Below are 27,912 nucleotides of genomic sequence, written 5' to 3'. Positions count from 1 at the left end.
AAACTTTATATATTTAAAGAAATGCATTCATATATACTGTTGTAAAATTAAATAAAAAATTAAGCTTTTTATACTTAAAAAAAATGCTTATTTAGCACATCTGAAAGCACCATTTTTTCTGACCACCATTCAGAAGTTATCTGAAACTCTGGTCTTCATGTTATAAGAATTCACTCTAAGCCTTCTATAGAAAAAAGACTACCTTTGTACAATAAAATTTTCAATCTATCATAACTTTTCAAAACACTTTGGTTTTAACATAATGTCTATCTCAAAAATGATTTAATACATACCCAAATAAGAAAGCAACAAACAAATGCCAGCTAATGGGAATTAAAGCTATTATTCTAATAAGTGCTCCTATATAAGAATCTTACCTACTGCACCATTGAAGGACTTGATGGCAGCACCAACAGCTTGCTCTAGCTGAATGATGTTAAGGCCAGTATCCAGCTGTTTATTGTTGATGATAACTTCCATGTCCATTATTCCTTCATCAAGTATCTGATTCATAGCTGCATACAAAACAAAAAGCATTAGCTCCTTTATTACAATTTTTATGGTGCTTTACCTAATTCCTAGACCTTAAAATACCTCAGGTACATAGAATCTTTCTCAAATATAATGCACCCTCTTGCTTCTTGCCTATATTCTCTTTTCATTTTGTCGAGGAAACTTTGGTCTTACCTTTTGTATTCAGTATGTGGTTAACTTTGTATCAATGTCCCCACATTTTCTTTTTATGGTCTATTCAATCTGTTTATGGAGGCAGTGGTGAGGGAGGTGAATACAACAGACTTATGGCAAGTGGCAGGTCTGTCACATACTTGGGGTTGGAGGGCTGGAGAGAGCATGGGAGGCGAGTCAATTGCTGTTTGCAGATGACACTGCTCTAAAGGTAGACTCAACAGAGAAACTCTAGAAGCTGGTGAAAAAGTCTAGAGTAGTGTGTAAAAGAAAAATGCTCATTGTGAATGTGAGCAAAAGTAAGGTAATGAGACAATGCATAGTGATGAAACAGGATGATTTAAAAGTAAGTCTGAATTGGGAGGATCTTGAAGAAATTGTGTGCTCTAGATAAATGGGAAAAACTTGGTAGCGGATGGGACCATGGTGGCTGAAATTGAGTTGCAGTGTGTGAGTGAGGATAAAGTCCTGGGTGCACAGAGGTGTGAGGGGAAAAAAGAGGCCAGTGTCTGTTACGGGAAAGGTATGCATATGTTCAGCAGTCATGAAAGTTTTCCCTGCGTGTCGTACAAGGCAACTCAAAGAGGAGGGAGTGGGGGGCTGGAAATCCTTCCCTATCTTTTTTTTTTTTTTTTTCTCTCTCCAAAAGGGAAGCAGAGATGGGGGCCAAGTGAGGATATTCCTTCAAATGCTCTGTCCTCTGTTCTTAGCGCTACCTCGATAATGCGGGAAATGGCAAAGAGTATAGCTGTGAGGCATGGGCTATAGATAGCATTGTGTGGAGGAGGGTGGATGTGTTGGAAATGATATGTTTGAGGACAGTATGTGGTGTGAGGTTGTTTGATCGAGTAAGTAAAGAAAGGGTAAGAGTGGTAATAAAAAGAGTGTGGTTGAGAGAGCAGAAGAGGGTGTGTTGAAATGATTTGGTCACATGGAGAGAAAGAGTGAGGAAAGATTGAAAAAAACGATATATGTATCAGAGGTATAGGGAACGAGGAGAAGCGGGAAACCAAACTGGAGGTGGAAGGATGGAGTGAAAAAGATTTTGAGTGATCAGAGCCTGAACATACAGGAGGGTGAAAGGTGTGCAAGGAATAGAGTGAATTGAAACGATGGGGTGTACAGGGTTGACGTGCTGTCAATGGATTGAACTAGGGCATGTGAAGTGTCTGGGGTAAACCATGGAAAGTTTTAAAGCTGATCAAGTATGAAAAATGTAAAAATATATTTGTTGAATGACTCAGCCTGCTTAAAGCTACATCCCAAAAGAAAATTAAAAGAAAATTCAACTTTAGTGAGGCTGTATCACTGAAAGCACAGGCTCCTCAAAGAACTTTTAACTCCAAAGGAGACTACATCACATCCCTGCTACTTGAAGTGGTGCAGCCTTGGGATGTGAGAGCCTTTAAAAAGGTTCTAGTTATACGGATAGATAGTTGCATATCTTGAGAGAAGGAAACCTGGGGAATAACTGTGCTGTCAGCAGCCGGGAACTAATGGGTTGATGAAATGTGAGTGGCGGTGTCTGACATGCCAAAGGTGGGCCTTAAATGAGCAAGTGGCCACTTTGTTTTTAAAAGGATAGCAATGGATTTGGAAAACAAGTATTCTCCACTAGAAACACAGATGGTTATAAGGCCCTAACCCCAATATTTCTAGAGAATATCTAAAACTCATGGAAAAATCCACAGAGGACAAAAACTAATCAGTTACAGACTCATTCAATACCAAACAAATGTTTAACTTGCTCAAATTCACATGATGACAAACACACTTTCCTTTAATATTCTTTTAAGTCTCAGCAGCCTGCCTCCCTTTCAAAACTTTGCTTCTATTCCAATCTTACAGAAATAACTACTCAAATGTAGAAACATTCACCACTTTAACAGCTTCTCTCCATCCTGCCATATTTCACGTTCAGATATCTAATTCTTCAACATGTCAACCCTACTTCAATTGCATTCATAATCAGTATTCTTATACACACTCAAATTTCTTAACAATTTATGCAACACTTTCCAGCAATCACTGCATCATCTGCAATTAGGAACATCCTTGAAGCCTGCAAGCATTTAAAGAACTGAAAGATTATACGAGATCAAACTTCATAATGTACATGTGAGTAAAATATTACAAAACACAAGTTAAACATTAAATGTAATTAATGAATGCTTACCATTGAGCTTTATCCACAAATTGTTGGTGTTGAAAATCTTGAATGTTTTTACAGACTTGAAATCATCCACATGCTCCTTAGGCACTTGGGCTATCTCAAGTAATCTTAGCTTTTCTTCATACTGAATCAGTGTACCACCCTAAGAAGACAGCCATAGTTAATCAACTGAGGTACTAACATTTTTTTTAAAGGAAATCATGCATATCACAGATAACCGTGTACATAGGAGAAAATCCAGAGGGAATCAACGTATACATAGCAGAAAGTCCAGGGGGAATCAAGAAAAGTAATAACTACATGGTACACCACTCATATGATGGTTTTGATGGTTTTCATGCTATGGCACTTATGTATTATGATAATTTATATCTCTACCCTCACGGGTTGCCTAAAATCTGCACATTAAAGAATTATGCAATTAGTTATGGAGAAAAATAAAAATAGCAGGGTGAAGGACACAGCAAATGGCATTGAAGTATCAGATCTTTTATGTACCTGAATATGGAAAGAAATGTAGAGACAATAGCCTGCAACCTTCTTTCTAGGAAAAAACTTACAAAACTGTCACTATCTCCACAACAAGTGCATTTACCATAAAATTTTCACCAGGCTCAATCTTCATTAATGAATTTATCAATCCTACTCATCATTGGATCACAGAAGATGCTTATTCACTTGACCATCGAATACTAATTGTAACTTCATGCATTTAAACAACTACTTCCCTCCAGCAAAAATATGGATATGAAAGATTTTTTTTTATGTGATTACCATTAGCATCAAGATTATCTATGTGGTGTTCCTAAGTCCACTTGCTTGATGCTATGCTGCGAGTGAAAAGTCGCCTATGTTTGGCAAGGCTGCATCATTGGGAGTACAGTCGCTGTTAAAGACCTTCTTACTACAAAGGAGTATATATTTCCCCACTACTGGAAGTAGTGCTGCCTGGGCTGCAGGAGTCTTTAGAATGAGGTCCTAGGGTAATTATAAATAAAAAAGATCATCTATGATGGCTTATATTTCATACAGCATATTAGGGATTTTTTTTTTTTTTTTTTTTTTATACTTTGTCGCTGTCTCCCGCGTTTGCGAGGTAGTGCAAGGAAACAGACGAAAGAAAAGGCCCAACCCCCCCCCCCATACACATGTATATACATACGTCCACACACGCAAATATACATACCTACACAGCTTTCCATGGTTTACCCCAGACGCTTCACATGCCTTGATTCAATCCACTGACAGCACGTCAACCCCGGTATACCACATCACTCCAATTCACTCTATTCCTTGCCCTCCTTTCACCCTCCTGCATGTTCAGGCCCCGATCACACAAAATCTTTTTCACTCCATCTTTCCACCTCCAATTTGGTCTCCCTCTTCTCCTTGCTCCCTCCACCTCCGACACATATATCCTCTTGGTCAATCTTTCCTCACTCATCCTCTCCATGTGCCCAAACCACTTCAAAACACCCTCTTCTGCTCTCTCAACCACGCTCTTTTTATTTCCACACATCTCTCTTACCCTTACGTTACTCACTCGATCAAACCACCTCACACCACACATTGTCCTCAAACATCTCATTTCCAGCACATCCATCCTCCTGCGCACAACTCTATCCATAGCCCACGCCTCGCAACCATACAACATTGTTGGAACCACTATTCCTTCAAACATACCCATTTTTGCTTTCCGAGATAATGTTCTCGACTTCCACACATTCTTCAAGGCCCCCAGAATTTTCGCCCCCTCCCCCACCCTATGATCCACTTCCGCTTCCATGGTTCCATCCGCTGCCAGATCCACTCCCAGATATCTAAAACACTTCACTTCCTCCAGTTTTTCTCCATTCAAACTCACCTCCCAATTGACTTGACCCTCAACCCTACTGTACCTAATAACCTTGCTCTTATTCACATTTACTCTTAACTTTCTTCTTCCACACACTTTACCAAACTCAGTCACCAGCTTCTGCAGTTTCTCACATGAATCAGCCACCAGCGCTGTATCATCAGCGAACAACAACTGACTCACTTCCCAAGCTCTCTCATCCCCAACAGACTTCATACAGTAATAACTTTTTTTATATCAATCTTAATTTTTTTTTTTTCTTTGCTTTTTCACAATAACTATAAACATGATTCAAACTGATTTCATGTGTTTGATTTGATTTACTCAATGTTGCAAAAATCATTAAAGTTCTTGCACTGAAAATAACCCACCCAATATCTTCTGCAAGTAGGTCTACATGAATTTAACATTTTTTTTAAATACTTTACACATATAACTTATAAATATACACATTATATTATTATACTTAATTCCTGTTTCCTGCATCAGAGGTAGCACAAGAAAACAGATGAAGAATGGCCCAACCACTCATATACACATATGTATACATAAACGCCCATGAAAGCACATATACATTTCAACGTATACATACATAGACATATACATATATACACGTACATATTCATATTTGCTAGTGCCATCCATTCCCGTCGCCACCCCACCACACAGGAAAATAGAACCCCCCATCCCTTCCAGCAAGGTAGTACCAGGAAAAGACAATTCATATACATATTAATTGTTTGTGCATGCCGAGGTCAGCCATATCTCAAAAAGGTATTCGTGGTAAATACTCTCAAGTTAAACTCATTAATCTAACTAAATAAAAATCACTCAGCCCTGCATGACTAAAATCTGGTGCCGAAGTGGGGACTTAGACTGATGATGAATAACTGTGAGATCTAGAAAACTTATAGCGTTAGGATTAATAGTTTCTATACATGTGGCTAAATTACTCTAGAGGCTAATTAATTAATACTGTGATTCAGTGAACACTGAATTTTCTATTATAGCACCTTGATAAGTAGAGCATGCGAAATCAATGTACTTCACTGACACGGATGGGAAATCATTAAAGGCTTGATATTCCAGTACTGTGCAATTGCACATTGGATGACAAGCAGGTGAGTCACAGTTTAAGATGAAGTAGATGTACAGTTTGTAAAGGATACTTTGGCATTCTTTCTTGTCCATATCAGGCACCACTAAGTGATCTGACAACCTTTATTGATTATGGCTTTTGTGTTAATGTTTGTGGTCTAGGGGTCAAATGTCATATGTGATACCCTGAAAAGCTACAATTGAATGGGTGGGAGCTTTAATTTTTTTTTATACAAAATGACTACTGAGGAAATGTGAAACCACCAGGCAGTTACTTTAAGACATATATTAATTCAAAAAAATGATACCAAGCCTATTAAATAATGTGATGACTGATGTATATTTTTTCAGTGCAGTCTCACCTTTTAACTAAAAGAATTCCAACTGAATTCTGCATTCATAATCAACACGAAAACCATTACTGAAGTCTTTAAAAAGTGACTAACTTCTTACCTTAACATCAGCCCTGGTTTTGTTGGTAACTTCCATTAAGAATTCACAGGTGCTACCATTAGCTCCACCCAAGAGGAAGTTTAGAATGTCAAGATCAACAGTAGCACCCAAGTTGTCAATGTTGCTGATAAACACATATTCCTTACCCTACAAAACAAATGTTTGTAATCAATATGAGATAATCACATACCAAAAGAATCTAGATGTCAATTATAAGCTTAAAGCACAAACATCATTTTATACAATTATTTCCAAAAGCTTTCTAATTCTGATATATGTTGACATATTCAAACAAAGGTTATTATAAAATCACAACACATACTTTTTTATCATTACTACCTCCCTTCCTCATTCTGTTTAGTTGCCTAGATCACTAAATGTCCTGGGTGTCATTATTCTTTTGAATATAAATAAGTGAAAAAGATTTTAAGCAAATGAGGCCTGATCATGCAGAAAGGTGAAAGGCAAGCATAGAATATAGAGAATTGGAATGATGTGGTGTATTGGGATCAACATCCCATCAATGGCCTGAACCAGAGCATGTGAAACGACAAGGGGCCTGGATGTGGACAGGGAGCTCTAGTTGTGGCGCATTACACTTGAAAGATTGTGTATGGGAGGACGAGATGTGGCCTTTCTTCATCTGTTTCCTGGCACTACCTCACTGATGCAGGGAGTGGCAAGGCTGTTTCCTGTGGGGTGGTGCCAGGAATGGATGACGGCGAGGAAGTATGAATATGTACACGTGTATATATGTATATATATGTGTATGTATATGTATATATACATAGCAAGAGGTCACAGTGATGTGTGTGATCTCGTATGTGCATAAAACCACTAGGAAAATGAAACATGATGAGTTTCTAAGTGCACTTTCGTATAATGATCACATCGTCAGGGAATATACAAGATAGATGTAAAACAGTCAGTTGATATACAAGGAAGAGACCTAGCTAAGATGTCATTGGTAAACAAGCATTACCAGATGGGGGTGTTCAGGCCTGACATCACAAAAATTTTATGATGGGTAATGTGACAGTTGAAAAAATAATAACAGGCCATGGGGTATTATCGAAATGGTTAAAAGCTTGTGAAGCTGTGTGCTGAAAAAGGACCATTAACTGGGAATACCTGATTTAAAAAGAGACATACACAAGTATATGTATGTCTTCAGGCATTATTGACTTATATATTAATTTTTAGGCACTTAAAAGAGAGACTTTTGGTTGTACATGTGCTGAAAGGGGCAGCTGGTGGGATGTCTGATCACTATCTTGTGGAGGCTAAGGTGAAGATTTGAAAGGGTTTTCAAAAAAGAGGAAACAATGTTGGTGATAAGAGAGTGGTAAAAGGGCTTGGAAAAGAGAAGTGTAAAAAAATACCACGAGAGATTGAGTGTAGAATGGCAAAAGGTGAGAGTAAATGAAGCAAGGGGTGTGGATGAGGAATAGGAGGTATTTAGGGAAGCAGTAATAGCATGTGCAAGAGATGCATGTAACATACAAAAGGTGGGAGGTGGGCAGATCAGAAAGGGAAGTGAGCGATGGGATGAAGAAGTAAAGTTGTTTGTGGAAGAGAAAACAGAGGCATCTGGGCAGTATTTATTAAGAAAGAGGCAAATGATTGGGAGATGTATAAGAGAAGGTGGCAGGAGGTAAAGGGTGCAGGTGTTGTAAATGAGGGGAAATGAGAGTTTACATGAGAAAGACATTCAACAAGAAACCCATGAATGGGATGTCTGGTAAAAGAAAAAAGGGAGTTTAACTTGACAAGAAAATGTGATTCCACACAGCAGTTTTTATGCTGTCACCGATCCCCTGTGGCCGCACACTGGCCTGCTACTATCCCCATTACCGTTGTCATTTATACAGTTTATTTCTGGTGTATTCTTGAAGGCATTTATAGTCTTGGCATTCACTATGTCTGACAGTAACTTGTTCCAGAGATCAACACACCTATAGGAAAAGAAGCTTTTCCTACATCCATACTACACCTTTAAGCTTTGAGTTTTAATGTTTGTTCTGGTAACCGTATTTTTTAAAGATGTCTGTGATCTACTTCATCGAACTTGTTCAGAATTTGAACACTTGGATTAAGTTACTGCTAAATCTACGTTTTTTAAGGGAGAAGAGAGCCAATCATTTTAGCCTCTCTTTGTATGCCAGATTTCCAAGGGATGGGATCAATTTTGTTGTACATCTTTATACTTGCTCTAATCTTTCCTCATCTTTTTACAGTTTGGGGGACCAAAACTAGATTGCATATTCAAGGTGTGGTCTTACTAGAGCATTATAAAGGGTGAGAATTGCTTCTGGTGTCTTGTAATCTATGGTCCTGGCCATGAAACCTAACATTTGGTTGCCTTTTTTACTTGTTGATTGACACCGTTATTCAGATTGTTGCTAATGACAACTCCAAGGGCCTTTTCCTCATTTAATTTAGTTAGAGAGTTTCCAGGGATGAAGTCTGTTGGGGATGAGAGAGCTTGGGAAGTGAGTCAGTTGTTGTTCGCTGATGATACAGCGCTGGTGGCTGATTCATGTGAGAAACTGCAGAAGCTGGTGACTGAGTTTGGTAAAGTGTGTGAAAGAAGAAAGTTAAGAGTAAATGTGAATAAGAGCAAGGTTATTAGGTACAGTAGGGTTGAGGGTCAAGTCAATTGGGAGGTGAGTTTGAATGGAGAAAAACTGGAGGAAGTGAAGTGTTTTAGATATCTGGGAGTGGATCTGGCAGCGGATGGAACCATGGAAGCGGAAATGGATCATAGGGTGGGGGAGGGGGCGAAAATTCTGGGAGCCTTGAAGAATGTGTGGAAGTCGAGAACATTATCTCGGAAAGCAAAAATGGGTATGTTTGAAGGAATAGTGGTTCCAACAATGTTGTATGGTTGCGAGGCGTGGACTATGGATAGAGTTGTGCGCAGGAGGATGGATGTGCTGGAAATGAGATGTTTGAGGACAATGTGTGGTGTGAGGTGGTTTGATCGAGTAAGTAACGTAAGGGTATGAGAGATGTGTGGAAATAAAAAGAGCATGGTTGAGAGAGCAGAAGAGGGTGTTTTGAAATGGTTTGGGCACATGGAGAGAATGAGTGAGGAAAGATTGACCAAGAGGATATATATGTCGGAGGTGGAGGGAACGAGGAGAAGAGGGAGACCAAATTGGAGGTGGAAAGATGGAGTGAAAAAGATTTTGTGTGATCGGGGCCTGAACATGCAGGAGGGTGAAAGGAGGGCAAGGAATAGAGTGAATTGGAGCGATGTGGTATACTGGGGTTGACGTGATGTCAGTGGATTGAATCGGGGCATGTGAAGCGTCTGGGGTAAACCATGGAAAGCTGTGTAGGTATGTATATTTTGCGTGTGTGGACGTATGTATATACATGTGTATGGGGGTGGGTTGGGCCATTTCTTTCGTCTGTTTCCTTGCGCTACCTCGCAAACGCGGGAGACAGAAAAAAAAAAAAAAAAAGAGTTTCCAAATAATTTGTAGTTGTAATGTATATTCTTGTCTCCAAAGAGCATAGCTTTACACTTGTCTACATTAAACTTCATTGCCATCTGTTTGACCACCCTGCTACTAAGTTCAGATCTCTTAGAGTCATTTCACAGTCCAGCCTGTTTACAGCTCTACCTCCTAGTTTAGTATCAAATTTGTATATCTTCGATATGAAACCGAATTCTAGGTCATTAATGTCTATTACGAAAAGAACTGGGCCTCAGACCGACCCCTGTAGCACACCACTCATTATGTCTGGCCAATCTGAGGCTTCACTGTATAATACTACATGCTGCTTTCTTCTGTTAAGCCAGTTTCTAATTCATATGCTTTGAGTTTATGCAAAAGTCTCTTGTGAGGTACCTTATGGAAAGCCTTTTAGAAATTTAAATATACTACATCAGATGGTACTATTTTGTCCCATTTCTGATAAATAACATTAAAAACTCCAGCAAATTCATCATGCAGGATCTTCTATTGCAGTAACCATGTAGGTTATCCAATATGATTTTGTGATCTAGAAACATGACAGTTTTGTCTTCTATTATTTTTTCCATCGTTTTACCTAACACTGACGTGAGGCTAATTGGGCAGTAGTTCAAGGCACACTGTCTCTTTTATTATTTTAGGAGTATTTATTATTTTATTTATTATTCTTTGTCGCTGTCACCCACGTCCACGAGGTAGCGCAAGGAAACAGACGAAAGAATGGCCCAACCCACCCACATACACATGTATGTACATGCACGTCCAACTATGCACATATACATACCTATACATTTCAACGTATACATATATATACATACACAGACGTATACATATATGCACATGGGCATAATTCATACTTCCTGCCTTTATTCATTCCTGTCGCCACCCCGCCACACATGGAATGACAACCCCCTCCCCCCACATGCGCGCGAGGTAGCACTAGGAAAAGACAACAAAGGCCATATTCGTTCACACTCAGTCTCTAGCTGTCATGTATAATGTACCAAAACCACAGCTCCCTTTCCACATCCAGGCCCCACAGGACTTTCCATGGTTTACCCCAGACGCTTCTCATGCCCTGGTTCAATCCATTGACAGCACGTCGACCCCAGTACACCACATCATTCCAATTCACTCTATTCCTTGCACGCCTTTCACCCTCCTCCATGTTCAGGCCCCGATCGCTCAAAATCTTTTTCACTCCATCTTTCCACCTCCAATTTGGTCTCCCACTTCTCCCAGTTCCCTCCACCTCTGACACATATATCCTCTTTGTCAATCTTTCCTCACTCATTCTCTCCATGTGACCATACCATTTCAAAGCACCCTCTTCTGCTCTCTCAACCACACTCTTTTTATTACCACACATCTCTCTTACCCTTTCATTACTTACTCAATCAAACCCCCTCACACCAAATATTGTCCTCAAATATCTCATTTCCAATACATCCACCCTCCTCTGCACAACTCTGTCTATAGCCTACTCCTCGCAACCATATAACATTGTTGAAACCATTATTCCTTCAAACATACCCATTTTTGCTTTCTGAGATAATGTTTTTGCCTTCCACACATTTTTCAATGCTCCTAGAACATTTGCCCCCTCCCCCACCCTGTGACTCACTTCCTCTTCCATGGTTCCATCCGCTGCCAAATCCACTCCCAGATATCTAAAACATTTCACTTCCTCCAGTTTTTCTTCATTCAAACTTACCTCCCAATTGACTTATCCATCAACCCTACTGTACCTAATAACCTTGCTCTTATTCACATTTACTCTCACCTTTCTTCTTTCACACACTTTACCAAACTCAGTCACCAGCTTCTGAAGTTTCTCACCCGAATCAGCCACCAGCACTGTATCATCAGTGAACAACAACTGACTCACTTCCCAAGCTCTCTCATCCACAACAGATTGCATACTAGCCCCTCTCTCCAAAACTCTTGCATTCACCTCCCTAACGACTCCATCCATAAACAAATTAAACAACCATGGAGACATCACACACCCCTGCCGCAAACCAACATTCACTGAGAACCAATCACTTTCCTCTCTTCCCACTCGCACACGTCTTACATCCCTGATAAAAACCTTTCACTGCTTCTAACAACTTGCCTCCCACACCATATATTCTCAATACCTTCCACAGAGCATCTCTATCAACTCTTATCATATGCCTTCTCCAGATCCATAAATGCTACATACAAATCCATTTGCTTTTCTAAGTATTTTTCACATACACTCTTCAAAGCAAACACCTGATCCACACATCCTCTACCACTTCTGAAACCACACAGCTCTTCCCCAATCTGATGCTCTGTACGTGCCTTCACCCTCTCAATCAATACCCTCCCATATAATTTTTCAGGAATACTAAACAAACTTATACCTCTGTAATTTGATTACTCACCTTTATCCCCTTTGCCTTTGTACAATGGCACTATGCATGCATTCTGCCAATCCTCAAGCACCTCACCATGAGTCATACATACATTAAATATCCTTACCAACCAGTCAACAACACAGTCACCCCCCTTTTTTTTTATGAATTCCACTGCAATACCATCCAAACCCTGCTCCCTTGCCGGCTTTCATCTTCCACAAAGCTTTAGGAGTAACATCTGCTAATTTCCAATTAGTTGGCACCTGACCATCCAATAGGGACTTGTTTAATATTTTTGTTATGGGTATATCACCTGTCTCCTGACTCCTTTTAAAATTCTTGGATTTAAGTTATCTGGGCTGTTTGATTTGTTAGGATTTGATTAGTCCAGGTATTTACTGTTTGATTTGTTAGGATTTAATTAGTCCAGGTATTTATGTACTTCAGAGCTCTTTATTTCTCTGACCAACTCTTCATTAGATCCTTGAAACATTTTCATTGGTTGTGGTATCTGAGATGTTTCTTCAATTGTGAATACAGAGTTAAAGGAATAATATAATATGGTAGCAATTTCCTTGTTGTCAATAGTTAGTGTGTCATCTTCATTTTGAAATGGTCCAATTCCTTCTTTAACTGTCTTCCCTTGTCTTATATATTTGAAGAATTCCTTAGTATCATTCTTAACTTTCAAGGAGATTCTTTTCTCTTCCTCATGTTTACTCTGTCTTATGACCTTCTTACATCCTCTTTGGATTTTGATTAATTTCCTGGCAATTTTCGTAGGTTCCCATTGATTTAAATTTCTTATATGTTTTCTTCTTTTGACAAATTAGTTCTTCTATTCTCCTCTTCATCCCTGGTGGTTTTGAAATATTGCAAGTTCTCTTCATCATTCATGGAATATGTTTATTCAACTGCGAATAGTGTTTTTTTTAATTATTCCACATTTCCTCTACTATGTGAACGTCAAGAAGTTTTGTCCAATTGATACTGCGAATTTTGTGTACAATGTTTTCAAAATTTGCTCACCTGTAATCTTTGATCAAGAGTTTGTTGTCATTCATTTCACAATTTAAAACTGTCCCTAATTAAATCAAACTGTGATCACTGTTTGACAAACTTTCGCCTACTTCACAAGAGGTGGTGAAGCTTGTGTCACTGGTGAGATCAAGATCAAGAATATTCTTACCTCTAGTTGGTTTTTTAATTAACTGTTCTAGAAAAGCATCTTCAATCAGTTCCATTAGTCTCATTCCCTCTCGGTCACAAGTTAACTTGTTCCAGTGTGTTTGAACTCCTGAAGTCAACTACTATTATAACCTCTTTACTGTTTACTATAGTTCTGATTTCATTGTGTAGTAACTTATTGTCAATTTTTTGCTTAGGAGGTCTATAAATAATGCCAAGAAGTAGTTTACTTTAGAACTTGTCAGTTATGTTAGTATAAAAAGTCGTAACTGTGTATGTCTAGTACTTAGATTGTTACCAACGTAGATCAAAGCTCCACCACCTACACTGTGTTTAAAGTACTGTGATGAAAATATACAAGTTTATGTGACTTTCAAAAATATTAACCAGGTGACAGGTCAAAGGTGCAAATGTTGAAAATAAGGGCAAATGAGAGTTTACATAAGAAAGACATTCAACAGGAAACCCATGAATGGGTTGTCTGGTAAAAGAAAAAAGGAGTTTAACTTGACAAGAAAATGCAATTCCACACAGCTGTTTTTTACACTATCGCTGACTCCCCGCTGCAGCACATTAGCCTTCTACTGTCCCCATTACCGCTGTCATTTATATAGTTTATTTCTGGTGTTTTTCTCGGAGTATACCTGTATTTATAAAAATTTTGAAGTCATTTATAGTCTTGGCATTCACTACGTCTGACAGTAGTATACCTGTATTTATAAAAGTTTTGAAGGCATTTATAGTCTTGGCATTCACTACGTCTGACAGTAACTTGTTCCAGTGGTCAACACACCTATAGGAAAAGAAGCTTTTTCCCACATCCGTACTACATCTTTTAGCTTCTGAGTTTTATTCCTATTGTTCTGGTAACTGTATTTTCTTGTATTTTGAAAAGATGTCTGTGATCTACTTTATCAAACTTGTTCAGAATTTTGAACACTTGGATTAACTCACCACAAAGTCTACATTTTTTAAGGGAGAAGAGATCCAATTATTTTAGCCTCTCTTCATATTGCAGATTTCCAAGGGACAGGATCAATTTTGTTGTACGTCTTTATACTTGCTTTAATCTTTCCCAATCTTTTTTACAGTTTTGCAGACAAAAACTGGATTGCATATTCAACGTGTGGTCTTACTAGAGAATTATAATGTGTGAGCATTGTTTTGGTGTCTTGTAATCTATGTTCCAGGCCATGAAACCTAACATTTGGTTGCTTTTTTTAGTTGCTGCTTGACACTGTTTAGTGTACTTGTTGCTAAAGACAACTCCAAGGACCTTTTCTTCATTTAATTTAGTTAGAGAGTTTCAGAATAGTTTGTAGTCATAACATATATTCTTGTCTCCAAAGAGCATAGCTTTACACTTGTCTATATTAAACTTCATTTGCCATCTGTCTGACCACTCTGCTAGTAAGTTAAAATCTCTTAGAATCATTTCAGAGTCCAGTCTGTTCATATCTCTATCTCCTAGTTTAGTATAAAAAAATTTGTAGACCTTTGACATGAGACCAAATTCTAGGTCATTAATGTATATAATGAAAAGATTGGGCCTCAGACTGACCCCTATAGCACACCACTCATTATGTTTAGCCAATCTGAGGCTTCACTGTTTAATACTATATGCTGCTTTCTTCCGTTAAGCCAGTTTCTGATTCATATCCTTTGAGTTTATGCAAAAGTATCTTGTGAGGTACTTTATTGAAAGTCTTTTAGAAATTTAAATATACTACATCAGATGGAACTTTTTTGTCCCATTTCTGATAAATATTATTAAGAATTCAAGCAAATTTATCAGGCAGGATCTTCTATTGCGGTAACCGTTTTGGTTATCCAATATGATTTTGTGATCTAGAAACATGACAGTTTTGTCTCGTATTATTTTTTCCATCATTTTACCTAACACTGACATAAGGCTAATTGGGCAGTAGTTCAAGGCATACTTTTTTCTCTCCTTTTTAATATATTGGAGTAACATTTGCTAATTTCCAATCAGCTGGCACCTGACCATCCAATGGAGATTTGTTTAATGTTTTTGTTATGGGGTATATCACCTGTCTCCTGATCCCTTTTAAAAATCTTGGATTTAATTTACCTGGGCCATTAGATTTGTTAGGATTTAATTTTAATTAGTCCAGGTTTTTAAGTACTTCATAGCTCTTTATTTCTCCAACCTTCAATTCTTCTTTATCATATCCTTGAAACATTTTCATTGGTTGTGGGCTTTGAGATGTTTCTTCAATTGTGAATACAGAGTTAAAAGAGTAATTTAGTATGGTAGCAATTACCTTGTCATCAATAGTTAGTGTGTCATCTTCATTTTGTAATGGTCCAATTTGTTATTTTACTATCTTCCCTTGTCTTATATATATGAAGAATTCCTTAGTATTATTCTTAACTTTAAAGGAAATTCTTTTTTCTTCCTTGTGTTTCCTCTGTCTTGTGACCTTCTTACACTTTCTTTGGATTTTGATTAATTCCTGGCAAATTCATCAGTTCCCATTGATTTGAATTTCTTATATGTTTTCTTCTTTTGGCAAATTAGTCCTTCTGTTCTCCTCCTCATCTCTGATGGTTTTGAAATACTGCAAGTTCTCTTCATCATTCATGGAATATGTTTTTTGAATTATTCCACATTTCCTCTACTATGTGAACGTCAAGTAGTTCTGTCCAAATGATACTGTAATCTTTGATTAAGAGTTTGTTATCATTTATTTCATAATTTAAGTTTGTCTCTAATCTAATCAAACTGTGATTGCTGTTTGACAAACTCTTGCCTACTTCACAAGAGTTGATTAAGTTTGTCAATGGTGAGGACAAGATCAAGAATGTTTTTACCTCTAGTTGGTTTTTTAATCAACTGTTCCAGAAAAACGTGTTTAATCAGTTCCATTAGTCTCATTCCTTCTCGGTCACCATTTAACTTGTTCCAGTTTGTACAGACTGTTGAAGTCAACTACTATCATAACCTCTTTACTGTTTACTATAGTTCTGATTTCATTGTATAGCATCTTATTGTCATCTTTTTGCTTAGGAGGTCTGTAAATAATGCTGAGACGTAGTTTGTTTTAGAACTTGTCGGTTATGTCAACATAAAGAGAATCGTGTGTGTGTTTACTTTGCTTATCTTAATAGCTCTTAGATTGTTACCAGCATAGATCAAAGCTCCACCACCTGTCTTCTGATGAAAATATGAAAGCTTATGTGACTTTCAAAAATATTAACAGTTTGTTAAGTTTTCTGCCCTATCTTTACTGTCACTGGATAGTATTCATTTACTATGAAGAAAAGTCTTAAAAGAGCATTCTTTTTTAAAGACAATATGAAACATGATTTGTGTATACCACCACAACTTTAGCATTCATATTTTTCAGAAAGTCAAGCCTTTACGATAATTAGTGCATTGCATACCTGTTCAAGAAATTCTTGTAAAAGCCCTGAGTTTTTGAAGGACTGGTAGAAGTCACCGTGACCTGGAGGGTACCATCTGCAAAATATATCAAAATTGTTTCTTCAGTCCTTCAAAAATATCTGTAAATATGTAATGTTAAAACATATTAGATAAAAATGTGGCAGTTTATACACTGAAGTGTTGCACCAAGAAGAAAATGCCCCACAAATTTTGTAACAAGTAGACTATCATATTGCTTTATTGTACATTTCCACACTGTTATCCAAATCGACACAATCGATCACCTGCAGTTTCCATGACCTATATTTCCACACCCTTGTATTTATTATGCATTTCTTCCTCTTGAAATTCTTTTCAGTTACATTTTCTTAGTAGCCTCCCTCCATCTCTTACAACTTCCCCTCTGCTATTATCTCTCCTCATCATGAACACTCCAGTTCTTAGTCCCATAATCTAAAGATGCTTTCAACATTATCAACAAAATAACCTCCACCTAAGATAGCATCTAATTTTGTCTGGATTCATCTCAGAATATTTCATATCCAGTATACTGAGGTTAATAGGTTAGCTGAATTAAGTTACTCATTCAAGTAAAAACACAAATGAGAAGATTAAAAGTTCCTATGCGTGTTGCATGTTCTTACATGGGACTTTTGAATTGCTTGAATTGTTTTTAGCAAAAAAAAAGTTGATAGGAGAGAGATTGTTATAACAAAATACTAAAGAGAAGACTGCTAATTAAGTTATGAATTACAAGGTAACCTAGACTGAAGGCCATGATTAAAAGAATTAATCTATATTTCATTGTATAAGAAACTTACTCGATAAGAAAAATTCAACATTCATGAAAATTCATTTTTTACTCCTAAAACTGCAAAAACAAGGAAATTTACTAACCATGGCACTTACATTTAGGTATGGAAGCTAATCCATTCTAAAAGAGCTGATAACCCACTTCATGATAGATTTTAATTTTCAGTATCTACATGACTGTAAACTCTAAGTTTCTGGAGAAGCAGTCAAGTTCCACAAATGACAGGAACCAGGTAAAGGATTAGCATGTGCATTCCTATGGGCTTCAGTTACAGTGTCTAATTCCTAGTTGGTGAACAGTGAAGATATGCATATAATAAGCAAGGTACAAGATGCACATATACTATTCTATTACCTGGAGAATTCAGTTCAAGTTTCCAAATATCCGTAATGAAATATGCACAATGACAACATATGTACAGAGGCAAAGCATGCCCATATGTACATGTGAGCTTCTTTCACAAAAATTAATGTTTCTGACCACTGATACATATATGGAAAAGATTAATTTTGACCACTGAAAGAAAACTGGCTGAATGTAAACCAGTGAAAGGCAGATTGACTGAACAATAGTTATATAGCTCATGTACCACGTTATTAGCTTCTACTGGGGGCACGGGAAACTAATTCAATAAGCTCCATACAATTTACTCACGCTTCAAGATCAGCATCTTTCCCAGCAGTCTTTGCTATTGGCATCAAAGATTCTTTGTTGATACGGGGGTACTGTGACTGGTTAAAGGTGTGGGTTTTGACCTGTAATAAAATTATACAGTATGCTGTACAATCACCCAACACTTGAAAAGCCATTTTTCATAAGTAAATGATAAGCATGTTTTTCTCAACACATCTGCCCCTAATTACATATATACATTCATTTTTCATACAAGAGATGAATAACTGGATAGAAAAACCCAATAGTAAAAAAAATAAAATAACCCGGCCATACCTGGAATCCATGGTACTTGCGGATGACCTTCTGTGTATCCTCATCAGTGTTGAAGGAGTTCATTAACACAAGTGGAGCTTTACAGCCATATGTTTTATTTAGGTGCTGTAAGAAACAGATATACTATTTAGAACTGGGTATGTTGAGAGTTCTGTACAAATATGGAGCATCTACTAGCATTATTTATCTTGGTGATTATCTTATTTCTGTAATTTTATAAATTCAAAATCACTAACCTGAGACCCCACAAATTCAAATACTGTTTAAAACACAAATTTAACACAACTGCCAGTTACTTGGGGTAAATAAAATCCCTGAAACCTTATAGATCTCTCACACATAACCTCAGCTTACCATGAAAACCTGTTCACTCTACCAAGCAAGAAATAAAAAATGTAGGTTTTGGAGTTTCAAAAGACTCTCCTCTATATGGTGCTGTCCCTTCTAATCCTGTATCTTTCTTGTGAAGAATACCAAGTTTCACCATCCTTCAAAATCCTTACATGATAACATTCTCTCCTTCCACACATTCTTCATTGCTTCCAGAACTGCCCCCTCCCCCATCCTGTGACTCACTTCTGCTTCCATGGTTCTATCCACTGCTAAGTTCACTCCCTGATATCTAAAACACTTCACTTCCTCCAATTTTTCTCCATTCAAACTTACATTACAATTAACTTGTCCCTCAACCTTACTAAACCTAATAACCTTGCTCTTATTCACATTTACTCTCAGCTCTCTCCTTTCACACACTTTTCTAAACTCAGTCACCAACTTTTGCAGTTTCTTACTTGAATCAGCCACCAGGGATGTATCATCGGCAAACAGCTACTGACTATTTTCCCAGGCCCTCTCATCCTAAACAGACTATATACTTGTCCCTCTCTCCAAATCTCTTGCATTTACTTCCCTAACCACCACATATATAAACATCACACACCCCAGCAACAAACCGACCTTCGTTGGGAACCAGTCACTCTCCTCTCTTACATGCCTTACATCCTTGATAAAAAAACTTTTTCACTGCTTCTAGCAGCTTACCTCCCACACCATATACTCTTAAGATCTTCCACAAAGCATCTCTGTCAACCCAATCATATGTCTTCTCTAGATCCATAAATGTCACACACAAATATTTCTCATACATTTTTCAAAGCAAACACCTGATCCACACATCATCTACCACTTATGAAACCACACTGCTCCTTCCTAATCTGATGCTCTGTACATGCCTTCACCCTCTCATTCAGTACCCTCCCATACAATTTCCCAGTTCCCAGGAATACTCAACAAACTTATGCCTCTGTAGTTTAAACACTCACCTTTATCCCCTTTGCCTTTGTACAATGGCACTATTCATGCATTCTGCCAATTCTCAGGCACTTCATGATCCATACATACATAAAATATCCTTACCAACCAATTAACAACACAGTCACCCCCTATATTAATAAATTCCATTGTAATACCATCCAAACCCACTGCCTTGTTGGATTTCATCTTGCACAAGACTTTCAGCACCTCCTCCCTCTTAACCAAACCATTTTCCCTGACTTTCACTTTGTACACCACCCTGACCAAAACACTACTCTATCATCAAACACATTCAACAAACCTTCAAAATACTCACTCCAGCTCTTTCTCACTTCATCACTGCCTGTTATCACTTCCCCCCTTGTCCCCTTCACTGATGTTCCCATGTGTTCTCGTTATTTACCTCCTTTCAAAACATCTTTTTATTTTACCTAAAGTTAATGATACTCTCTCACCCCAACTATCACTTGCCCTCTTTTTCAACCCTGGCACCTTCCTCTTCACCTCTTGCCGCTTTCTCTTATACATCTACCACTCATTGGCAGTTGTTCCTTGTTTATATAAATATTCTTATGAGTCCACAGGGAAATGAAACACCATAAGTTCCTAAGTGCACTTTTATGTAATAATCACATCATCAGGGGAGATACAAGAGATATAACAGTCAGCTGATATACAATGAAGAGACGTAACTAGGATGCCACTTGGTAAACAAGTGACTACCTGAATGGAGGTCGGGTGCATTCGAGTCCAGTATCAAGTGTATCATAAACTTTTTACATGGACAGGAAGGGGAACTGTTTACAAATTTTATCAACATTATAGCTATCCAATTTGTAGATACCTTCACTAATATTGTTACAATTCTTTGTGTATTCAATAAGAGAAGATTCAGTGATATTTCTCGTGGTACAGGAGTTAAGAGTTAATAACTGAGTTGGCATTACTCCAGTCAATACAATGATCATAATTTTTAACATGATTAAACAAGGCATTTGATTCTTGTCCTGTTCTTATTCTATATTTACGTTGCTTAAGTCTAACTGAAAGATCCTTACCCGTCTACCCAACATAAAACATCACAATTTCTACTTGCTACTCTATAGATGCATCCTGTAGAACTTTCTGGCGAGTTCCTGATTAAGATATTTTTTATAGTATTGTTGTTGCTGAAGGCAACATTCACATTAAATGATTTAAGCAACATGGGAAGTAAAATTATTATTAAAAGGGGGATGCTATTTCATGTGTGGTGGGGTGGCGATGGGAATGGATGAAGGCAGCAAGTACAAATATGTACATCAGTATATATGTATATGTCTGTGTATGTATATGTGTGTATACATTGAAATGTATAGGTATGTATATGTGCGTGTGGGGGCATTTATGTATATCCTTGTGTATGTGGGTCGGTTGGGCCATTCTGTGTTCTGTTTCCTTGTGCTACCTTGCTGATGTGGGAGACGGCAATTAAGTATGATAATAATAAAACTTATAGTGGTAAGCTGCTCTCTACCTCTCCTTATTGTGTTTATATTACTGATTCAGTAATGAATGTTAAATGTTATATCTTACGGACACATACGGTGCTAAAGTATCCATCCTCTGATATACTATTATATACCAGAGTTTTTGTAATAGCCTGTTAAAATTCCCACATATGTCAGCAATTACAATTTTTGCTCTGTGTTTCTTTGACTAGAGTTCATGTATGCTACTTTTAAGCTTGGATTTTTATTTGTAGGCAAGATACACATGTTATATTACCCTGTGGTATTCGTAAGCATATTCTATATCCTCTTTATTAGCACACATAAGCCAGAAGTTGTGGAAGACTACCTTCTGTTAGCAGCACAGTGAGTGAGAGATGACATTTAATTGTATGGCTTTTTAACTTTTGTTTTGATAGTGATATTTTTTATTCATATCTATAATTTATATATATATTTTTTTTTTTTGCCGCTGTCTCCCGCGTTTGCGAGGTAGCGCAAGGAAACAGACGAAAGAAATGGCCCAACCCACCCCCATACACATGTATATACATACGTCCACACACGCAAATATACATACCTACACAGCTTTCCATGGTTTACCCCAAACGCTTTACATGCCCTGATTCAATCCACTGACAGCACGTCAACCCCGGTATACCACATCGATCCAATTCACTCTACTCCTTGCCCTCCTTTCACCCTCCTGCATGTTCAGGCCCCGATCACACATAATCTTTTTCACTCCATCTTTCCACCTCCAATTTGGTCTCCCACTTCTCGTTCCCTCCACCTCCGACACATATATCCTCTTGGTCAATCTTTCCTCACTCATTCTCTCCATGTGCCCAAACCATTTCAAAACACCCTCTTCTGCTCTCTCAACCACGCTCTTTTTATTTCCACACATCTCTCTTACCCTTACGTTACTTACTCAATCAAACCACCTCACATTGTCCTCAAACATCTCATTTCCAGCACATCCATCCTCCTGCGCACAACTCTACCCATAGCCCACTCCTTACAACCATACAACATTGTTGGAACCACTATTCCTTCAAACATACCCAATTTTGCTTTCCGAGATAATGTTCTCTACTTCCACACATTCTTCAAGGCTCCCAGGATTTTCGCCCCCTCCCCCACCCTATGATCCACTTCCACTTCCATGGTTCCATCCGCTGCCAGATCCACTCCCAGATATCTAAAACACTTTACTTCCTCCAGTTTTTCTCCATTCAAACTTACTTCCCAATTGACTTGACCCTCAACCCTACTGTACCTAATTACCTTGCTCTTATTCACATTTACTCTTAACCTTTCTTCTTTCACACACTTTACCAAACTCAGTCACCAGCTTCAGCAGTTTCTCACATGAATCAGCCACCAGCTGATATATTCATTTATTATACTTTGTCGCTGTCTCCCGCATTAGCGAGGTAGCGCAAGACAAAAGAATAGCCCAACCCACCCACATACACATGTATATACATACACGTCCACACACGCAAATATACATAACTATGTAGACACAGACATATACATATATATACACATGTACATAATTCATACTTGCTGCCTTTATTCATTCCTGTTGCCACCCTGCCACACATAAAATGACAACCCCCCTCCCCCTGCAAGCGCGCGAGGTAGTGCTACAAAAAGACAACAAAGGCCACATTCGTTCACCCTCAGTCTCTAGCTGTCATGTATAATGCACTGAAACCACAGCTCCCTTTCCACATCCAGGCCCCACAAAACTTCCAATGGTTTACCCCAGATGCTTCATATGCCCTGGTTCAATCCAGAGATATTTATTTATATTCCATTATATGCCAAAGGTTTTGAAATAAGCTGCTAAAAAGCCTACACACCAGTATGTATGTTTACAGTATTTGCATAAATTCCATGAATAAAACAGGAAATCATGCCCTTACCTTATCTGTTAGACCATTCTCAAAGACAGATTAAGCATTTTCATCATAACAATTGCTCTAGAAATGCCAACAGCAAAGGCTGATCTAGACTAAGGACAGACTACATTCTCACAGTTCTAGAACAAATCAAGGTTTGCCTCAAAACCCTCAAAGGTAAAGAAGCCTTCTGGAGGGTCAAAGAAATGTTTTATTTTACAACCGTAAGCAGTACTGGTGAGCATGGACACCTTTGAAAATCTTAATGCTAAATATATTGACTTTTATAGTGACTCCACTGCCGATGAGATGGATGGCTCAGGTAGTAGAGTATTGGCCCCTCCCACAACCCTACAAGTTTAAGGTTTACTCATATGACAACACATGTGTGACCTTGCTGCCAGAGAGAGGGAAGACTCTGATGGTAGTGTATAGGCCCCTCCCAACACCACAGAACATCCCATCCCCTAACAGTGGAGCATTCCATTAGGTAGTAGGCTGTTGACTGAGGAGTGTTAAAGTGGTGCCCAAAGCCCTCTAACACCCTCCGTGTTGAGATTGCTGATCTTACTTTCTGTCTCTTCAAAATGGGACTGCTAAGCTTGTCCTGCCATCTTCTTACAAGCACCATACACCTACTCAAAACTCACTTTTTGATATTTTTGTGACTACTATTCCTTCAATATACCCATTTCTGTCCCTCACAACCCATGACTCACTTCTGCTTCTATGGTTCCATTAGCTACCATGTCCATTCTCAGATATGTAAAACTCTTCACTTCCTCCAATTTTTCTCCATTCAGACTCAAACCCCAAATAACCTGCCATGCCTCATCCCTGCTGAACCTGAAAACCTTTTCTTTTCACACACTCTTCCAAACTTAACCACCAACTACTGCAATTTCACACTCGAATCTGTCACCAATGCTGTATCATCAACAATCACCTACTGACTCACTTTCCAGGTCCTCTCACCCCCTCACAAACTACATACTCGTCCATCTCTCCAAGACTCACACAGATTTAAATCATTATTTCTTCATAAATTAGGAGTTAGGCATTCATACTTTAGGAAAACACAATATTAACTGAACTGGCCAATCTAAATGCAAGAAGCATGGCTGCACTGTAAGTGCCATAAACATAAGTCCCTTAAAAAAGGCACACAACCACCCATCATAGTCATCAGCAAGTTAATGAGGCCTCAAGGTAGCTCCAACTCATCCAGAGTTTGAGTTGCCATCTATGGCCAGACAACAGAGCCTAAAATGTGTACAGAATTCATCTTTGAGGTGGGAAATTTATTACAGAGATTGACCTCCATGGCACCCTGTTGCACAACAGAAGATTGACATTGACAACACAGAGGTGGTTAATGAAACAGACATTAATTCCTGAAAAGTAACTCAGATTTACCACAAAGTACTTCTAAAAGTGAAATTCCCAACTTTGGATGGTTTTATACATGTACTTCTCTAACCCTTTAGGGACTGGGCTTGGAAAGTGAGGAGGTTCCCAAGGAAGAGGGCTTATTAAAAATGAATTTTTTCTTATTAATCTTCTGGAGTAACAGAATGTACCAGAAAAGTTAAAGAAAAGTGAAAACCTGATAAATTTTCCATGTATGTTGCTGTACAGACATTTAAATTTGGCATACTGCAGCAGCTCACTTTATCATATTTGTTGACTTTATAGACTCATTCATCATCTCTGCCTATGCCAATGGATGAGTAGTACACAAACAATTTTTCACAAAGCTAATAGTTCAACATCGAATTAATCATTATCACTTTATTTGGTGCTCCAAAAACTGTCCCTGATTAACTACTAATCGATGTGAGGCATACACCAAAACCATACCTTCTAGCATCATGTTATACTGGTAACAGTAACTTGGGCTCTTTTCTGATGCATCATTCAATTTACTTCACAGCAGGAAAAGGCAACTCATATAAGAATGGCTAAGATACCCACAAGGAAGGGCAATGTATCGTAAAGGTAACTATAACTCTAGGTTTTTCCTGGTGCTAATTACAGATGCTTGTGAAATAAGGCACCTCTACATATTAATACTGCATAATACTGGTGTGGGAGGAAAGTTGTTAGAAGCAGTGAAAAGTTTTTATCGAGGATGTAAGGCATGTGTACGTGTAGGAAGAGAGGAAAGTGATTGGTTCTCAGTGAATGTAGGTTTGCGGCAGGGGTGTGTGATGTCTCCATGGTTGTTTAATTTGTTTATGGATGGGGTTGTTAGGGAGGTGAATGCAAGAGTTTTGGAAAGAGGGGCAAGTATGAAGTCTGTTGGGGATGAGAGAGCTTGGGAAGTGAGTCAGTTGTTGTTCGCTGATGATACAGCGCTGGTGGCTGATTCATGTGAGAAACTGCAGAAGCTGGTGACTGAGTTTGGTAAAGTGTGTGGAAGAAGAAAGTTAAGAGTAAATGTGAATAAGAGCAAGGTTATTAGGTACAGTAGGGTTGAGGGTCAAGTCAATTGGGAGGTGAGTTTGAATGGAGAAAAACTGGAGGAAGTGAAGTGTTTTAGATATCTGGGAGTGGATCTGGCAGCGGATGGAACCATGGAAGCGGAAGTGGATCATAGGGTGGGGGAAGGGGCGAAAATTCTGGGGGCCTTGAAGAATGTGTGGAAGTCGAGAACATTATCTCGGAAAGCAAAAATGGGTATGTTTGAAGGAATAGTGGTTCCAACAATGTTGTATGGTTGCGAGGCGTGGGCTATGGATAGAGTTGTGCGCAGGAGGATGGATGTGCTGGAAATGAGATGTTTGAGGACAATGTGTGGTGTGAGGTGGTTTGATCGAGTGAGTAACGTAAGGGTAAGAGAGATGTGTGGAAATAAAAAGAGCGTGGTTGAGAGAGCAGAAGAGGGTGTTTTGAAGTGGTTTGGGCACATGGAGAGAATGAGTGAGGAAAGATTGACCAAGAGGATATATGTGTCGGAGGTGGAGGGAACGAGGAGAAGAGGGAGACCAAATTGGAGGTGGAAAGATGGAGTGAAAAAGATTTTGTGTGATCGGGGCCTGAACATGCAGGAGGGTGAAAGGAGGGCAAGGAATAGAGTGAATTGGAGCGATGTGGTATACAGGGGTTGACGTGCTGTCAGTGGATTGAATCAGGGCATGTGAAGCGTCTGGGGTAAACCATGGAAAGCTGTGTAGGTATGTATATTTGCGTGTGTGGACGTATGTATATACATGTGTATAGGGGGGGTTGGGCCATTTCTTTCGTCTGTTTCCTTGCGCTACACATTCAAATTTAAATGAGGGTGGGGAGAGGCAATCCGTACAAGTATAGCTAGTGGCTCCATACCGTAAAATGTTCAAGTACAGCTAGGGTCCTTTAGGAGTTAAACACTTACTTGATACTCACCTCTATCTGTTGAACAGTAAGATCAAGGAAAGTCAGCTCAGAGCGCACAGGAATGATTGACTTTGGTCCCTGGCAACCCATGGAAGTACCAAGACCACCATTAAGTTTCACTACTACCAACTTGTCAAGCATATCCTTTATGGTTCCTTTATCAGGTGACGTTAACTCAGAGTATGGTTTCACCTGCAAATCAATATTACATTAAGTACGTATAATCATTACATTTCATGTTACTAATCTACATTACAATTTACCAATATTTGGACATTCTTCAGGGGTGGGCTTTGTTAAAAAAAAAAAAAAAAAAAAAAAAAAAAAAAAAAAAAAAAGGTACAGAAGGCATGTACATTAATAATAAAATAATCCTCATTACATTCTGGCTGAAGTGTAATACCACAGCCATGTTTTATAAAGCAAAACTCACAGCTTCTTTTGGAAGTTTTTCAATTTTCTCCCATTCTACCGATGGGCCAGATTCATTAATGAATCTTCCAAAAAGTTTCTCGAAGCCTTCAAAATCCTTTTGTATGATGTTCTTGTGGGACTGTGGACAAGTGACAAGAAGCTTCTGCAGTTCTTGAGCCAGCTGGATCTGTGCATCTTTCTTAGTCAGCTCCTTGAACTCCATTGATGGAGAGCGTTGGTGTCCAAAGACCTGCAAGGATACAATTGTATGCACTGTATTGAAAAATGCAAATAAGTGTTCACATGGCAGGCCTTTTTGGCTGCAACTGGTAATTTTGTGAATATTAAGGTACTACTTGGTCTTACCAAGAAAATTTTTTCATATATACAAAAGTTTTGGAAGAAATGAAAAAAATTATTTCTGGTAAACATATAAGAGCCTTTATAAACCCCAAGTAAGGAAATCTTGACATCATGAAGTAAGAAAAGCCATCTGAAGCCTTGAATAAAAAAAGTACATGCAACCCATGAGATTTTATGGACACAAACTCAACCAACAGTATATCAAATGTGCTTCAAACTATTGTGAAACAAAAATAGTTTGTGACAGAACCCTCAACACTTCATGTCAATTAAGAGAATTCTACCAAAGACTCTTGGAATCACAGAATCTTTGAAAATCAAAGGTACTGTCTGCATATAAAACATATGTCTTCATGCTCCATGTCAGTTCAGATTTAATAATCCTTGCTTTCTAAAGGAAAGATCACTTACTTAGATCAAGCGGGAATATTTGCAATGATTTTGCTAGCCTCATTGTGCATACTACAGAGGAACTCTAGAAATTTTTCATTATGTAAAAAACGTTTTTGATTCCTATGATACTCTCAATTTCTTGACTGCAATTCT

The 27,912-nt window shown here is 38.3% G+C and overlaps 1 protein-coding gene and 1 long non-coding RNA gene across 7 annotated transcripts in view; one reads left to right on the top strand and one right to left on the bottom strand.

Moving 5' to 3' along the window:
- LOC139749844 (UTP--glucose-1-phosphate uridylyltransferase-like) overlaps window positions 1-27,912 on the bottom strand; it is a 106,132-nt gene that overhangs the window by 11,957 nt on the left and 66,263 nt on the right. For all 6 annotated transcript variants that reach the window (XM_071664160.1, XM_071664161.1, XM_071664162.1 and 3 more), the window contains 8 exons: window positions 27,023-27,253; window positions 26,599-26,781; window positions 18,495-18,599; window positions 18,201-18,301; window positions 16,732-16,807; window positions 6,267-6,413; window positions 2,864-3,002; window positions 378-515 (listed from right to left, as the gene is read on the bottom strand). In XM_071664160.1, coding sequence (XP_071520261.1) covers window positions 378-515; window positions 2,864-3,002; window positions 6,267-6,413; window positions 16,732-16,807; window positions 18,201-18,301; window positions 18,495-18,599; window positions 26,599-26,781; window positions 27,023-27,253 — 1,120 coding nt within the window. The remainder of the gene's footprint in view (window positions 1-377; window positions 516-2,863; window positions 3,003-6,266; window positions 6,414-16,731; window positions 16,808-18,200; window positions 18,302-18,494; window positions 18,600-26,598; window positions 26,782-27,022; window positions 27,254-27,912) is intronic.
- The window catches only part of LOC139749845 (uncharacterized), a 73,099-nt gene that overhangs the window by 35,159 nt on the left and 10,028 nt on the right, over window positions 1-27,912 (top strand). The gene's annotated exons all lie outside the window — the stretch shown is intronic.

Source organism: Panulirus ornatus, chromosome 8 (genome assembly GCF_036320965.1).
Source record: "Panulirus ornatus isolate Po-2019 chromosome 8, ASM3632096v1, whole genome shotgun sequence".
Lineage (NCBI taxonomy): Eukaryota > Metazoa > Arthropoda > Malacostraca > Decapoda > Palinuridae > Panulirus > Panulirus ornatus.
This window is presented reverse-complemented; position numbering and strand designations above follow the sequence as displayed.